The sequence below is a fragment of the Ochotona princeps genome, chromosome 15 (genome assembly GCF_030435755.1).
Source record: "Ochotona princeps isolate mOchPri1 chromosome 15, mOchPri1.hap1, whole genome shotgun sequence".
Taxonomy (NCBI): domain Eukaryota; kingdom Metazoa; phylum Chordata; class Mammalia; order Lagomorpha; family Ochotonidae; genus Ochotona; species Ochotona princeps.
Window position 1 is genome coordinate 49858371 of NC_080846.1, and position 16731 is coordinate 49875101.

Sequence of the window (16731 nt, forward strand, 5' to 3'; positions counted from 1 at the left end):
CCGTGGCCTGTCCCTGGCTGATCTGTACTCCACATACCACAAGTGTCTACTCTCAGCTGCAGAGTCTGAGCTTGGAGCCATTCGCGCTATGCTTGCTAGCAGTTCCTAGTAGCTGAACATCTCTCTTGGGTCTTTAAAGGCATTGTCAGGAATCCTGAGGTATCTGCAAACTCCCTCAACAGTTAAAGGTTCCACCTGCCATTGCAAACTCAGCCAGTATCATGGAACTATGGTCCATGCTCTCCCAACCACCACCACCCCTCCCTCCCACCGCCTCCCACTCCACCTCCTCCCCCAAATTCCAACACACCCCCATTGGATGGCATATACAGTCCTACAGTTCAACAAACATCTATGCTACTAGATACAATGGCACTGAAATTAAGAGGGTACCAAACACAAAGGCTTGAAAGAACCTATGTACAAATAACAATTATTGGGTAAATATTAAAGGTTTAGAAATCATTTTCTATACAATTAACACTTTTCAGGTGGTTGTGTGATCTTGCACCAGATTTAAAGGAAAACTGCAGTTGACACAAATTCATAGAAAACACATGGCTTGTCACCCCTATGGTTTAATATTATAAACTCCCACCAGTTACTATGTTCAACATAAATACACATACAATACACCCATCACCCATGACCCAACACTGCAGTTTTCCTTTAACATGAACCTGTTATTGTGTTCTTACTGGCATTGGTCATTTTAAGCAATGTCTGCAACACTTCTGGTCTGTGGACTTAGTGGGGTGGGATTGGCCAGCATTTGGCTTCTATTCTCTGGCAGAGTTTTGAACTTGCATTGGGGGTAGAAGCATTCAACATTAACAGGGGTAGTGGGTGGGGGAAAAGTCCAAATCTCTGCCAGTCCCAAATCCATACAGTTGTCATTGCACTCAAGAGTTAAATCGTTTATTGATTACACATGATAATGGATGATACACAGCTTCATTCCCATCTGTACTTTTATCTGGTACCATTATTCAATTTAGATATATTGCAAAGGATGTGCCAACAATCACTTTTATAACCAAATAATCCCGAGACTCTGCTTGGGTGGCTCTTAATGGTTAGCTTCAGGAGGTCACAACAGAAAACTATCAGGATGAGGACAACGGCTTTTCCACCCAAGCAATGTGTAAAGGTTCCAATCGGAACCTGGCATCACCCTGATAAATTCTGACTTTACACTTTTGGGGAAAGTTACCAAGATGGCTTCAGAGTAGACTAACTTTACACAGCACATTTAAAAAAAAGACACATTTATTCAGCGTCATGATCAGACTATTACATTTAGCAATCAACAGCATGGGTGCAAAAAAAGAAAAGAAAAACTACATTTAAAACCCTTTGTTGGAATGCTTTACACTTTCCACAGAACAGAAACTAAAATAACCTGTTATACAATTAGTCACAAATACAGTCCTCGAGTTTTTTTGCCCATACACATGAGTATTGTCTAAAACATGTCTTCTTTGTAGCAGCTAGGCCCTGCCACCACTGTGCTTGGCTGAGTTCACAAATCTGTTGTAACCTGTAGCTTCCCTGTCACTTCTCTGGCTCTCCTCTCCTGCTAAGCTTTGTTTCCTGTTGAACAATATGGAATAAAGTTGTTAATCTAAACATATTAACACTCAAGGCTACAATCCAATATTTAAATTTTTTTCCCACAAATTTTGCTCAACTGAATTACCAAATCATCTGAGCTTAATACCCATAATTTTACTGTAAGATTATAATGTTAACTATGCCACACTGCTCAGCTATATTAGGGTTACAGGGTTTGAGCAAATCACAAAATCAAATTACAAAAAAAAAGGTGTGTACTTACCTGGCAGTCAATTAAAATCTTCTGCCACTGCCATAGCTACTGCTGCTGCTGGAACCGCCATAGCCACCTAGAAACAAGAGTGGGTTATTTTAAAACCTTCCTGACAGCGTCACGTCAAGTAATGCTGTGGTATTTAAGGTACGACAGTTCGAGTGAGCCCCTGGAAGACTCCCATGTTTACTTGCACATCATACCTTGGTTTCGTGGTTTGGCAAAATATTGGCCACCACCACCATAGGGGCCAGAGCTTCTGCCCCCAAAGTTTCCTCCCTTCATGGGTCCAAAATTTGAAGACTGATTGTTGTAATTGCCAAAGTCATTGTAGCTTCCACCGCCTCCAAAGTTGCTTCCTAAGGAACAGAAAGATGGCCTTTGTGTGTTACTGGAGAAGATGACCGAGAGAACCCAACTCTGCTCAGTGCTCTGCATGAAGGATTATGTTATCTGCCTGCTCCCTCCCACTCTAGTGGCTCCACATCTGCCACTTCATTTTCTGGACAAGGCATTCAGTTGAATAATCCAGTAATTTTTAGAATTAGAAAGCAACCCAGCTTACTGCAACTTCAGTTAAGTACCTAGTGGCATACGCTCCAGCCTCGAGGGCCTTTTATGCCCCCAGAGCCACTGCAGTGTTTGGATGTATCAACTAAGTGCCTAAGGTCCCGAAGGAGTGCCCGGACTAAGTCCTGCCAAGATGCTCCACTAACTAAGATCACAGACACCACTACCCACTTTTCTACTTATTCTGGAGTGAGGCGGCCCCAGCTTAAAGCTAGGAGGAGGTAGCACAGCAAGCTCATTTGTTTTTAACGTACCATGCAGTGTACCACACAATGCTTTAAGAGCTCCAAATTGCAACATGGGCATTAGAAAGCTAAAAGGCTAATCTAGCTATCATACCAAATACTTGGATCACTCGATACCTACCACTACCACCGCCAAAGCCGCCTCCGCCGTTGTTATAGCTGTCATAGCTGCCACTCCCGCCATAGCCACTGCCCTGGTTTCCATAACCCTGTCCACCACTTCCATAGCCTCTGCTTCCTCCAGAGTAACCAGGGCCGCCTCCTCCATAACCACCTATAAGAATACAATTCTTCTCAATAAGACAACAGTATTGAACAACAAAAATCTGCAAGTGTAACGGCTAAGGGCCTGCACAAAGCATGCTTATTATGGGTTGAATTGAGCTGGTCATGCACTAGAGTTACAGTTTCTACCATCCTATTCTATGAACACAGGTGGCTAGGAACATTTATTTACATACTCATTAAGAGACTTACCATCGTTACCAAATCCATTGTAACCATCCCCACTGCCACCATAACCACCACCACCTCGGCTGCCACCAAAGCCACCTGGAAGACAGCAAATTTGAGCTATGTTGAAACTATCTGGATTATATGTTACACTCTGCACTGTAAATAATCTGCTTACCAAAATGGTTTTTGCTTAGTTACATGCCAGAGTGAAGCATTAAATAAGTTTAAAAGTAAATTTGATAAACCCAGCTATTTTTTTTTTACAGCTACTGAAGAAACGGGTAAAACATCTAGGGCCATAAAATTGCATTTTTGCTAGAGTCAATTAAACTTAGTTCATCATACATACCACGACCACTGAAGTTTCCTCCTCGGCCAAAGTTGTCATTGCCACCAAAGCCACCTCCGCGGCCACCACCAAAGTTTCCAGAACCGCTCCGACCTTGAGACACAAGTGTTAAATCATACAGATTGGAGTAACTATAGCACCTCAAAGTTACAACTAAACAACAAACCTACCTCTTGGGGTAGAAGAAGCGCTGGCCATCTCCTGCTTGGACAAGGCCTTCCTGACTTCACAATTGTGACCATTCACAGTATGGTATTTCTGAACTGTAAATTTGAAAACACAGCATGGTCTCAAATGACTTCCCACCATTCGCCTTTTGGAATCCCTACTAAATCCCAGGGTTGTGACACTTACTGACAATCTTGTCCACAGAATCATGGTCATCAAAGGTCACAAAAGCGAAGCCCCTCTTCTTGCCACTTCCTCGATCAGTCATGATCTCAATCACTTCGATTTTCCCATACTGCTCAAAGTAATCTCGGAGGTGGTGCTCTTCAGTGTCTTCTTTAATTCCCCCCACAAAGATTTTCTTCACAGTGAGATGGGCACCGGGTCTTTGAGAATCCTGAAGTGGAAAACCACAAGTTATCCCGAATAACACAACTTTGTGCGGGCACCCAGATCCAGCACGTGAGAAACCGGAGTGTTCCCAAATCAAATCTGAAGTCCTTCAGCAGCCCGACAAAACGGAAAGCCGGGAAACCACTTACTTCTCTGGAGACAGCCCTCTTTGGTTCCACCACTCTGCCATCCACCTTGTGTGGCCTTGCGTTCATGGCCGCATCCACCTCCTCCACGGTGGCGTAGGTGACAAACCCAAAGCCCCTGGAGCGCTTGGTGTTCGGGTCTCTCATCACCTGAGAACATTAAACAGTACCGTCCCCAGTGTTTTTCTCTCATCTTCCCATCGGCTGATTTCAAACCTCACAAATGTTTAAGCATCCAAAAGTCGAGCGGCGAGGGAGGCCGCGGGTCTTGGCGCCTTTTGTCCCTCCCCCATCTTACCACACAATCCGTGAGCGTTCCCCATTGCTCAAAATGGCTCCGCAGGCTCTCGTCGGTCGTTTCGAAGCTCAGGCCTCCGATGAAGAGCTTCCGCAGCTGTTCGGGTTCCTTGGGAGACTAGAGGACAGGGGCAAAGTTTCTTTACTTTTTCGAGGCAAAAAAAATCGTTTGGGAACTCTCATCTCCGCGCTTTGTTCGTTCGCTCCCCGGGGCCGCGTGGGGCGCCGGCTCCGAGGCCCGTTGGGGGCAGGGAGGTGCCCGCGCATGCGCCGTGCGGCTCCCGCGGACGCACGCGCAACAAAGGCCTGCGCGGGAGGCGGCTGCGGTCCGGGAACGGGCGGCCGCCCCTGCCACAGCCCGCTCCCCGGGGCCCAGCGAGCGGCCGGCGCCGTGCGGACGACCCTTCCGCCACACCAGCCCGCCGGGCAGCCCAGCTCGTGCCAGGCGGCTGGCAGCCTCATGGCGCCCGAGACAAGATGGCGCCCGGGCGTCCGGGGAGGAGTAGGCCTCGGCCGCCGACGAGCCCAGCCCGCGCCCGAGCGGCTGCTGCGGGACTCGGGAACCTTCCCTGCCCTGCCCGGGTACCCAAGGAAGCCGTCCGCGCCCGTCCGCGGGAGCGCCCGACTCACCTCCGACTTGGACATGACGGCGGTGCGAGCAGACGAGCGGGCGCGATGCTGCCTCGGCGGCGTCCACGAGCGGAAAGGAGCAAGCCAGGCAACGGATCCGCCTGCCTACCTCCGGCCTCGCTTTTTTATCCCGCCTCCGGCCTTCGACATTGGCAGGCCCCGCCTCCGCCCGCCTCCGATTGGACCGTTGAAATAGCTCCCACTTCCTATTGGTGAATGCTGCCGCCTTCCCTGTGTACGTCACCGTCTGGGCGGTCTGCGCTGGCCCCACCCCTCAGAGGCCATTGGCTCCCGGATAATTTTATTCTCAACCATGCTGATTGGGTAGCTTACCAATCAGTCAGATTTGAACGTACTTGGGGGTGCTTGAAAGTTTTTTTAATTTTTTCTCGCCAAAATATGATACCACACTTCCTTGGTGAGGCATTAAGACAGAAAAAGCATTGTATCTGACAATTTTTTTCGCAACGACCCCTGTTGAGCCCATGGGTAGTAAAATGGCGAGCTTGCGCCTGCGCATTGCAAAGTTCCGCCTGCAGCTCGTAACACGTGAAATGGCGGGCGGGAGAAAGGCGGTTAACCTACGGCGCCTGCGTGGTGGCGGGAGTCGTGCGCTGTTTTGCGCAGGCGTCGTGGGCGGAGAAAGGGTCCAGTCCCAGGATTGGTTGCGCAGGCGCAGGGAAGGATCCGTTTTGGCGGGCGGTTGGCGTTGCGCAGAAGGCAGCGGCAGCAGTGGATTGTGCTGCGGCCTCACCACAAGAGGAAAGGGGCAGACGTGTGTGTGAGCCCTCTCGATCCCGGGTAAGTGGCAGAGAGTCTTGTCTACCTGTCTAAAGTCTCGAACCGGCTCCAGTTGGGCCCGTTATTGTGTGAAATGAATGGACCGCGGGGTGGGGGGGGACAGTCCAGGGGCCGCGGTGGGTTGGGCCAACCAATAGAAGAGGAGGGGCGGGATGTCGTGGTCTCCGAAGGCTCTTTGGGGCCGGGCCGCTCCAGAGTTTGAGTGGCGGGCGTCTGGGCCAATTGGGTCCGCCCGGAGCCGCCGACTGATCGGCCCTTGGGCCTTCGGCGTGTAGGAGGCGGGTTTCGCCGTGCTGAGCAGCGTCTCGCCGAGCCAATGAGCGTTGAGCGCGCGGGAGGTTGGGCCTCTCCTCGGGCCAAGGTGCAACTCCGGCGGGGAAGGCGGGAGTTGAGGCGGTTTAGCGGCCAGAGCAAACCTGGCGCCAGTCGCGGACAGCCCCGGGGACTCGCTCCCTCAGCCGGGCGTTCTGCGATCTGAGCGGTGCTGACGGGGAGAAGAGAAGGGGACTCTGAGTCCGTGAGGACGTGCGGGCGGTGCATCTCGACCCACAGTGCCTCTCACCCCGCACGCCTGCTTGCTCGGTGGCCGAAGCGTAAATGTCCCCCCTACTCTGCCTCCAGTGTGCTTTCCATCCCTCCCCACCACCTCGGTGCTTCCCGCCATCCACACTGGGTTTGCCGAGTTTTTTGGTTTTGATTTTTTTTTCTTCGAACTCGCTGCGACTAGGTATTAAGAATGTAAGTTAGTGTATACTGTTAAAGAGGCGCCTGCGAAACACCGACATCACGCTGCCCCTTTTCTGCTTTCGGAAAGGTATTTGTAGGTCCCTAGCAAAGTTTGGGCAACCTGCCGATTCCAGCGTGATAACTTGTGCGGACATTCTTGGGAACGAGGCAGATTCGTGTTCACATCATTATACGGCTGAGCATTTGTAATGAAAATTCAATTTAAAAAAATGAAGGCAGCGGTCTGGCGGGTGTGTTTCTGTTGGTAACCTTAGACTTCTCACTGGCCTAGCTTTCTCGTCACAACGCTCGTGTCAGATCTTTTCTCCCATATGTGCCTTTCTTTACAGCATTACAAGTTGACTCTTCCTTTGTGCTGTGCCCTCCAGGATGTCCCACTTAGGATTAAAAAAAAAAAGCTGCGGAAGGAGGTGATATCTTAGGGTGTTGCAGACAAGACACAATCCATCACCTGGAGTACTCATTGCCTTTTGATTAGATTTCCCTCCGAGTGTGTTTGGCCTGCAATCTGTCTCCTGTTGGTAAAAGTTTTCATTACATATTAACTACATCATATTATAGGTTTATTGGTCACTGATTTATTGAAGAAGTGTTTAGATTTGTAAAATCAACCACATATGAAGTACACTTGTGCTTGGAGGGTTTTAATACAAAGACTGGTAATCTTAATGAAGCTCCTAATGAACAGGGAGTAATTTCCTTGTTCTGTGTTACTTGCTAAAGGACAAATCTACAGTTTGCTCCTGTTTGTGGAAGTGGTGAAAGTGCAGTTGCTGAGCTAAGAAATAAAGTGGTATGGGCTAAGGGTATCCTGGATTTATTTAGGCTTCAGAGGGATACAATCATAATGTAAAGCAGAATTTCTCAGCCTCAGCACTATGGGCATTTTGAGCCAAAGAATTCTGTTCTGGAGGGGGTGGAGGCTGCCCCAGGCCTCTACCTACTAGGTGCCGGCACTTCACCTCTCCCATACCTGCTGTTGCCACCTGGTCCAGCGGCACCAGGATCTCAGGTGAAGGCCTGATCTGAAATGACGGAGGCTGCAGCTGACCTTTTCCAAGTCTTCTGTGTTACCCATTGGAAGTTAGTGAAGGTGTGTGAAGTGTTTGGGGACTGCACTTTGGTGAATGGATTATTAAATACTGTCACTTAGCTCTTCAGACACAATTGAATCATTGTTCTTTCTGAAAAACATTGTTTCATTAGAATTCTTAGTATTTCTTGCAGTTTAATAAGTGATTGCATCTTATATTTGGCTCCCTAAACTAATGACAAATGTGTTTTTTTAAGGAGGTAAATTGTCTTCAGTGCCTGCTAACAATTTTCAAATAGTTCAACCTCTTTCCTTGCGTTCTTTCAAGTGAATGCGTCCAACCCGTTAGCCATGATCCTCATGAAGAAATACATTTTACACTGACTTTGAACATGCATAGTTTCACTAAACAGAGGTGCCAGGCACCCCCCTCGTCTTGTGATATATAATGTCCTATTGCATTGTTTCAAGTCAGTTGCCACCGAAAAGATTTCACAGCTGCTTACAGACTGGTTGCCTAGGTACCTGGGTAGGGAAGGGGTGTGAAGCAATTGATCGAAAGGAAACCCAGAGCAACTCCCTGCGACTTCCTCTGGAGGGGTTTCCTCCTGGCTCCAGCCCCAGCCGCCTGGGTTCCTAAACGGATTGATGATGACCCTTTATTAGGTGCTGGACTGATGGGCTTTTACTTGAAAAGACTTATGGACCTAAACCAAAACTTAGAGTTGGAAATTTTTTATTGTGAGGTCTATTCCATTGTGAGAGACACTCCCTCTTCTGGTGTCACTTTAGTGGATTTTTTTTTTTCCGTTGAAATTCTGAGACTGTCCCATGGAAAACATTAAAACTTTGAGTTTTAAGTTTTGCCTGTGGAGAATCTGTTTTGGTCTACATATAGAGCAGCTGTCAGAAAGTGAAGGCCCTTGTGCTCCACGTTGGAGCAGTGCTACGGTGACTAAAGCAAAACATGGTGGTCACAGACGGGGCAATGTCACATCTTCACTGGTCTTCCTGGAAACTGGTGACTAGCTAGCTGTGATTAAATGCTGGGTGAGCAGGGTGATAACTGGGGAGAGAAGAAAAGCTTACACCAGAAATGACTGGCTCTTTCTATGTCTAGGGGGCCTCAGAGCCCTTGAGAATACTCTGAAAAAGAAAAAGTTTCGGCAGCCAGGGTGCAGAGGTCCCTGAGGCACGCTAGGGAGTCTGCTCTGTGTTGGTGGAGGTATCAAATAACTCCCCCTGACTTGTTCTTTTACCTGGTGTTTTTATTTCCATTCACTTTGCATGAGATTGGGCCTAAAGCTGTGCTATAAATAATTGATGTTAAAAGCAATAAATTAGCGGGAAATACCTTTTGACTTAGTATGGTTACTTACACACATCATTATTCATGAACTTGGATTCTGGGCATTCATCTGTTTTCTCTGACAGAAACTTTGCTTTTTTTGCCTTGCTTACTGAGGATAACTTTAACTAATCATGGTGCAAATAGGAAGGATTTCAGGTCGCCCTGAGAAGCTTGGCTTGCGCAGAGTCCAAGATGCAGCTTTGTTAGATTTTTGTAGACCACTTGAAGCCACATATTCATTTCTGATGACAACTTTACACTTGTGCTGGCAGAACACCCACAGTGACAACTGCTGCCTATGTTTAGTCTGTCCATGAGCTCCACCAGCTAGAGTGTTTGTGAAAAAACCTACACTGCTCTTGGGAGCAACTATGTAAATATTAGACCTTTCTGGGTTTGTCTTCTCAGGTCTGCCAATTTATATTTGGGTAAATTATAATGTCCTGTGGTTGGCTCAGTTTACCCTTTGAAATGATACATGAAGTCGCAGGTATTTCATGGGGTTACTTCAAGAGTGGTTTTTTGTTTTTTGTTTTTTTTTGTTTTTTTGACCAGGAAGTGGTTTTATGTTTGTTCAGTTTGTGTTACTTATTTTTTGAGACAATCACTGCTTGCAGGGGCCAACAGGACTTTAGAAGTCACAGGTCTCCTTGGTGGGCGACAGGGACTTGGGCCTTGACTGCGGCCGCATGGGATCACGTTGGGAAGCTGGAGGAAGGAGCTGGTGTCCAGGTGTCCCACTCAGGCCCTCCAGCGAGGGAAATGGGTATCCTGACTATCGGGGAAAACACCTACTCCCTAGGAGTTTTAGATTGTATTTCCTGTGGCTGCTGTAGCAAAGTAGCACAAACAGTAGTCTGCAGTGGGAGTGGGAAGGGGTCCAGGGCTCCTCTGCAGCCCTTGGAGACCTGGTGGTGCTCAGTTTTCCTTAGCTCGTGACCTCATGGCTCTGTTGTTTTCACCTTTCTGTGTTTGTTTTAGAGCTCGCTCTGCCTGGCTCCTGAAAGCACGCGTGCTCTCCCTTAGGGTCGGCTTGGATGGCCCAGGATTGAGCTCTCCTGTGTATCTTGTCTCGGCCAGCGTGTTTTGCTGTTTCTAGTCTAAGGTAATGCTCATCGGTTTCAGGGGTTTGATGCACGTCTGATTTAGGGGCCGCTGTTCAGGTTACTTACGCCCTGAACTCCAAACTTCAGATTAACTGGAATTACTCCAGATAAATTCAGGTTCTTTTTTGAAAGATTTATTTATTTATTTAAAAGCAAAGGTATGGAGGGGAAGAAATAGATCTGGAACTCCATCTGGGTCTCCCATATGAGTAAAAGGACTCAAGTACACGGTGCATGAAGCATTAGCAGGAAGGGAGCTGGATCAAAAGGGGAACAGCTAGGAATCCAACTGGGATGCAGCTGGCAAGTCAACCCGCTAGAGCACACAGCACTGGCCCCTTACGTTTTTGTTAAGACTTTTTTTTTTAGAAGTAAATGAAAAATAAGACTCAGAAAGCTGAGCTGTAGTCATGCTTCTGCCGTAAACCAAAGGGATACAACCTTGTTTGGGCTGCAGCTGCTTCATCTTAAGTGAAAGGAGTTAGGGAAGTACTGGTGTAAGGCACCCCAAAAGGGAAAACCTTACCTTCTGTCTCGAGAGAGTGTGTTTCCCCCAGTGACCACCGAAGATGAGGCTTGATGCAAAAGCAAGAGGTTTTATTTGATCACCAGTGCGCTGAGGCCGGGGCCAGTTCCTCACGCAGGAGACTGAGCACACCAACCTCGAGTCATCTTAACTGCATTCTTTTAAAGGCTAAAGTCACAAGCAGGGAGGGGGGAGTCACACAATTAGAGGCTTTCCGCTCCCAGGCCATAATTCTTGAGATGCCCATTCTAAGATCTTTCTCATATTTGTCTTGAGACCCTTCCCATGACTTCATTAGGATGTAGCTGCAAGAGCTCCTTATCTCTCAGGTTCCTAGGCTATATTTCCTGAGACCCTTCTCATGACTGTCCTGAGACCCTTCCCATGACTTAATCAGGATGCAGCTGCAGGAGCCCCTTGTCTCTCAGGCTCGCAGGCCATGCTTAGATTTCCTTACTTCCCTCCCTAATCATAAAATGCTTGTTCAGTTATTCTCTACCGCAAGCAGAAGACAGAAGGTAAAGAAAAACATATTAAGCAGAATATAGAAAGCAAAAGCAACTTAAATCCTCTGGCCTTTTAATTCTGAATATTTCTTTTCACTGGCACACAGCTTTCTAAGACCTAAAGCTTTTAGGAAGTGACTTTTACATCACCTTGAATCTTTGAAGCCCATGGTTTAAAATGTGGTGGGAAAAAAAAAATGTATTCTCATATTTTGGGCAAACCTCGTGGTGGTCGTAAAAACTTCAAGGCCCAAAGACTCAGGTGTAGGCTGAGTGTCAACTGTTGAGGATCCTGGATACTGACATGGAAATAGGAACCAGTCCTTACTAATTATGCTTAAACCTTTTGAAGAAAAGATTTTCTACGCAGCAGGTAGTGGACTCCCCAAGTTGTTTGCCTTCCCTTCCTAGTGAGGCTGAGGATTGTATAGTCTAGATTTCCTCTTCGGTAATAAGAGTTCATCCAAATTAAACAGATTTTTTTTTTCTTCCTGAAACTGGGTCATGGATGGAGTAAAAATTTTCACATGCGATTTTAATCTCCAGACTTACTTGATGCCTGTTCCATTGTGTTTCCTTGCAAGGGAGGACGCTAGAAAGCAGGAGATTGAGATAATGTACTTGAAAGAACTGCTTCAAGATCAAGTTTTATAACATCTTCATTATTTATTTCTTCCGTGAAGAGGAGGAACCAAATTGAATTCAAGTATTTCTCTGATTGTAATCTGTGTTTCTCAAAATAAGGCAAGTTTGTGTCTGAGCCAGCAGGCATAATTATGTCGGAATAAAATGCCCCGTGCTAAAAAAGGTCAGTTAACAGGCTGGGAGCTGTAAGTTTGCTTTCTGAGGCAAATCCTTGAACTCCGTGTCCCTTGTTTCTCATCCCTAAATCAGACTCACCTCACAGGGAGTTGTGGAGGTTAATATACTGCTAATTTGTTCAGTATTTCACAACAATGAATTATGTCTAAAGATCTGATAAAACATAGGCAAGTCTCATTTATATGAGTATTTGGAGACAGGCATAGATAAAACTTGCAGATAATTCAGGAAATCCATTAAAGTTGTTTTTTAACTTCCTCTGCTATTAAATATTTTACCTTCTGTTTCCTATGTGTTTTTCAAAGTGTTTTCTTGCTCTTTTTCCATAACAGACTTAAGAAATCACGGGGCTAGTTAACATCCAGAGGTTAATAAAGGAATCATTTCATCCACTGGATCTAACAATCCTAAATATTTACATAGCTAAAAGATCTAAGTGCAATAATAGATGTTTGTGATTATATTTGAAAATTTCAGTACCTCTCCCAGTAATTGATAAACAAGGCATAAAATCAATAAGGAAGTGGAAGACCTCACCAACACCATCATCTAACCTGATAATGACATTTATAGAACAGTTCACACCATCAGCAGAATGGCTTTTCAAGTGCATGTGGGACATTCACCCACGTCTTCTGGGTCATAAAATAAGTCTCAAATTCAAAAGGATTCGATCGTGTGAGATATGTTTTCTGGCTGTAGTGCAACTAAATTAGAAATCAATATGGTAAGGCATCTAGACAGCCCACATATATTTGGAAACTATGAACTATACTTCTAAGTAACTTGGACCAAAGAGGAAATCACAAAATTAGAAAGCATTTTGAACCAGATGAAAATGAGAACATGATGTAACACTTGCGAGGGAAGCAGTTAAGGCAGTACTTGGAGGGAAACTGATAGTATTTAGTATAAAAGCAGATACAAAATCAGTGATTTATGGTCCTGTTTTTAAGGACCTTTTAAAAGAAAGAGTAAATGAAATCCAAAATAAGTAGAAGGGAGGAAATAACAAATATCCAAACAGTAACTAATGAAATATAAAATGAAAATAAGACAAAATCAGTGATACCGTAAGTTGGCTTAAAATTTTTCTTGGGGCTCAGTACAGTAGCCTAGTGGCTAAAGTCCTCGCCTTTAATTGCGCCAGGATCCCATAGGGGCACTGGTTTGTGTCCTAGCGGCCGCTTCCCATCCAACTTCCTGCTTGTGGCCTGGGAGGGCAGCAGAGGATGGCCTAAAGCTTTGGGATCCTACACCCGTGTGGGAGACCCAGAAGAGGCTCCGGGCTCCTAGCTTTGGGTCAGCTCAGCTAATGGTCGTTGCGGCCACTTGGGGGTTGAATCAGCGAATGGGTGATCTTCCACTCTATCTCTCCTCCTCTGTGTGTATCTGCCTTTCCAATAAAAATGAATAATTTTTTTTTAAAGAAATAAACTCTTTTTTTCTTTCCTTGGGCCTGGCATGATGACTTAGTTGCCTCATCGTCTGCTTGCAAGTGCCAGTATCTCATGCCAGGTCCCTGCTTATGTGCTGGGGAAACATCAGAATGGCCCGCAGCCATTCTCTGCACCCACATGGAAGACTCAGAAGAAGCTCCTGGCAGCTCAGCTCTAGCCATTGTGGCTGCTTGGATAGTGAATCAGTAGATGGAGGGTCTCTTTCTGCTTGTCTCTTTGTATTAGGTTTTCCAATATAAATAATTCTTGAAATTTCCCCCCCTAAAGAGGCAGAGATGATTTTCCATCTGCTGGTTCATGTCCCAAATGCTGGCGATAGGCTGGGCCAGGCCAAAGCCAGGAGCTAGGGACTCCATGTGGGTCTCCCACTTGTGTGTCTGTGGTACACTTTGCCAAAATACATCAGCCGGGAGCTTGATTGCGAGTAGCTCTACCTGGTGCTCCACAACATTGGCCCCTTACAACTTTTTTAAAGCTATTTTAATTTGACTTGAAGGTCAGAGATCTACTTGTAGGTTTATTCCCCAAATGGCTGCAGCAGCCAGGCCTCCATCGGTGTCTCCATGTGATGGCAGGTGCCCAAGGAGTGAGCCATCACCTGCTAGCTCCTGTGGTGTACATTAGGAAACTGGGCCAGAAGCAGAGGACTCGGGACTCGAACCAGAGACCCCAGTGTGGCATGCAGGCGTCCTAAGCAGCAGTTCTGCTATATCAAACACCTGACAGCTGATCCCAGAAATTGATAAATTGGGAGAAATAGTTACAAATGACTGTTAAAGAAATAAGGGTTGCTGATCTACAGACATTGTAAAGATCATAAAGAAATACTATGAAAAATTATGCCACATGTCTTGAAATCTTACTTAAATATGGAACCCCATTAATTTTATATAAAGGAAGTGAAATTTGGTTAAAAACTATCCCACAAAGAAAACAACAGTCCCAGGGCCCAGTGGCGTGACCTAGTGGCTAAAGTCCTCCCCTTGAACGCACCGGGATCCCATATGGACGCCGGTTCTAATCCTGGCAGCTCCACTTCCCATCCACTCCCTGCTTGTGGCCTGGGAAGGCAGTCGAGGACGGCCCAAAGCATTGGGACCCTGCACCCGCGTGGGAGACCTGGAAGAGGTTCCTGGTTCCCGGCATCTGATCAGCGCGCACCGGCCCGTTGTGGCTCACTTGGGGAGTGAAACATCGGATGGAAGATCTTCCTCTCTGTCTCTCCTCCTCTGTGTATATTGACTTTGTAATAAAAATAAATTTTTTTTTTGATTGTACTACTTTTTTTATTATTATTAATTATTTTGCATTATGTGACAGTTTCATAGGCTCTGGGAATCCCCCCACCCCTCCCCACGCCCTTCCCCCCTGGTGGATTCCTCCACCTTGATGTAGTATTACAGTCCAAATTCAATCAAGATTCTTTCCTTGCAAACGTATACCAAGCATAGAGTCCAGCTACTTATTGTCCAGATGGGTTGAACAGTTTTTTGGGGAGACCATTTCTGGTCCAAAGTTAGAGCTGGTAGAATATCATCCCAGTCATCCCAATATAACATCAACAGCAATTTGCAACATTATGGAATTGACATGGTTTTGAGTAACCAGTATGTTAAAAAAAAAAAAAAAAGGCAAGTCCTAACCACAACCTATGATTAGCTCACTGACATTTCAATTTTAGTTTATATACAGGACCGGCTGCTGTATACCTTAAAATGGCTATAAGGTACCATTCAGCTGTCTCGTGTCTATTTCATTTTAGTATTTAGCCATTTGTTGTGTTGAAGTATAATTTTGCTGATCTTGGCAGATTTTAGGATAATCTAGACTGGTTTGTAACTCTAACAAGACATTTGTCGACAATTAAGGTGCAGAACATTTTTTGGGGGGGGAGTGTGCAGGAAAATCCTCAACACCATGGTGAGGAGTGACTAATCTTTGTGTCCCACCCAGTGAGGCATGAGCCAATTCACGCCAGCTCTTTCCTGTCAGATTCCAAGCTCTACTTTTTGTTGTTTGTCTATTTATTTTAGGTTTTTTTAGTTTGTATGTTTTTTTTTTTTAAGGATTTATTTATTTTATTGCAAAGTCAGATATACAGAGAGGAGGAGAGACAGAAAGGAAGATCTTCCGTCCGATGATTCACTCCCCAAGTGAGCTGCAATGGGCCGGTGCGCGCCGATCCGAAGCTGGGAACCAGGAACCTCCTCCGGGTCGCCGCCGGGCCCGAATTTTAGCAAATCCTTAAGGAAGAAATCCTGAACATTCCTATACAGACTTCCAGAAAAATTGGAAACACCTAAGTATTCGTTGTTTTTCATTTGATCCAATATCAAACATTAAACATTTAATTTCTTTTCTTTTTTTAAGATTTATTTTTATTGGAAAGGAAGAAATACAGAGAGGAGGAGAGACAGAAAGATCTTTCATCCGATGGTTCTGCGCTAAGCCAGTACGAAGTCAGGAGCTTCTTACTTACAGGTCTCCCATGCTGGTGCAGGGTCCCAAGGCTTTGGGCCGTCCTCGACTGCTTTCCTAGGCTACAAGCAGGGAGTCGGATGGGAAGTGGGGCTGCCGGGATTAGAACTGGCGCCCATATGAGATCCTGGTGTATTCAAATCGAGGACTTTAACTGCTACACTATTGCGGCAGGCCCAACATTTCATTTTTCAAAGTGATTTCTAGTTCTTTCTCCCTAGTAGATTTGAGATAAGTGGAGCAGATAAGGCCATGAAAGTTATATGAACTGTAAGGTTTAACTTTTTGGTGATCTAATTTTGGTAGGAATACATCTGTTTACTCTTAGTCCTGAACTACCCAAATGTTTTCACAAGTTGGCATTGTTGTAGCTTTTCTGTAACAGTCTTCAGAGACAGTCAAACTAGTGCTGACTTAACCAAGAAGGAACTTAATGTCCTTAGCCCTCCAGTTGACACTAGAATAGACTCAGTGCCAGTACAGTGCTTAATGCTATTAAATATCCCATAGCCAACCACACAATTTTAGAGCAAGGATCAGAGTTACTATATGAATCATTCTTTTGGCATAGGATTTGAATTGGAAATGTAGTTGAAAACTAGACAAAAAGAAGATAGAAAAATCCTCCTTTTCTTAAGTAACACATCAAAACATTGAGTTGAAGAACTGGGTGGTCTGAGATTGGCCAACCTTGGAGCCATTTATCTGATGGTGGCCTTTCTTTGCATTTCAGTATCAATATATCTGAAGTATAGAGTACACTTTTATGATATTGTGGCATAGTAACTCACAGTTAAATGTCAATAGAGACACACTTGC

The 16731-nt window shown here is 45.7% G+C and overlaps 2 protein-coding genes across 4 annotated transcripts in view; one reads left to right on the forward strand and one right to left on the reverse strand.

Annotated features, from left to right (window-relative positions):
• Positions 1–902: 902 nt before the first annotated feature.
• On the reverse strand, positions 903–5240 carry HNRNPA1 (heterogeneous nuclear ribonucleoprotein A1). Of its 2 annotated transcripts, XM_058673783.1 has the most exons (10): positions 5083–5240; positions 4454–4570; positions 4159–4305; positions 3803–4013; positions 3619–3711; positions 3449–3541; positions 3121–3195; positions 2765–2917; positions 2032–2187; positions 903–1904 (listed from the first exon to the last, which is right to left on the reverse strand). In XM_058673783.1, exons 1-10 carry the CDS (start codon positions 5095–5097, stop codon positions 1849–1851), a joined length of 1116 nt encoding a protein of 371 aa, XP_058529766.1. In that variant the 5' UTR covers positions 5098–5240; the 3' UTR covers positions 903–1848. The 2 variants fall into 2 exon arrangements, with proteins under 2 accessions (XP_058529766.1, XP_058529767.1); XM_058673784.1 differs by lacking the exon at positions 2765–2917.
• A 350-nt stretch (positions 5241–5590) lies between these two features.
• Positions 5591–16731, forward strand: part of CBX5 (chromobox 5) — a 42124-nt gene continuing 30983 nt past the window's right edge. Inside the window, exons 1-2 of one of the 2 annotated variants that reach the window (XM_012926347.3) lie at positions 5591–5883; positions 9996–10119. The gene's annotated coding sequence lies outside the window, so the exon portion shown is untranslated. The remainder of the gene's footprint in view (positions 5884–9995; positions 10120–16731) is intronic. The other variant, XM_004583151.3, reaches the window with a different exon arrangement.

Coding starts and splice junctions, on each gene's coding strand:
- HNRNPA1 (XM_058673783.1), bottom strand. Junction 3,196..3,448: donor AGGAAACTTCAGTGGTCGTG/GTATGTATGATG, acceptor GCTGTCTTCCAG/GTGGCTTTGGTGGCAGCCGA. Junction 1,905..2,031: donor TGCCAAACCACGAAACCAAG/GTATGATGTGCA, acceptor TCTTGTTTCTAG/GTGGCTATGGCGGTTCCAGC.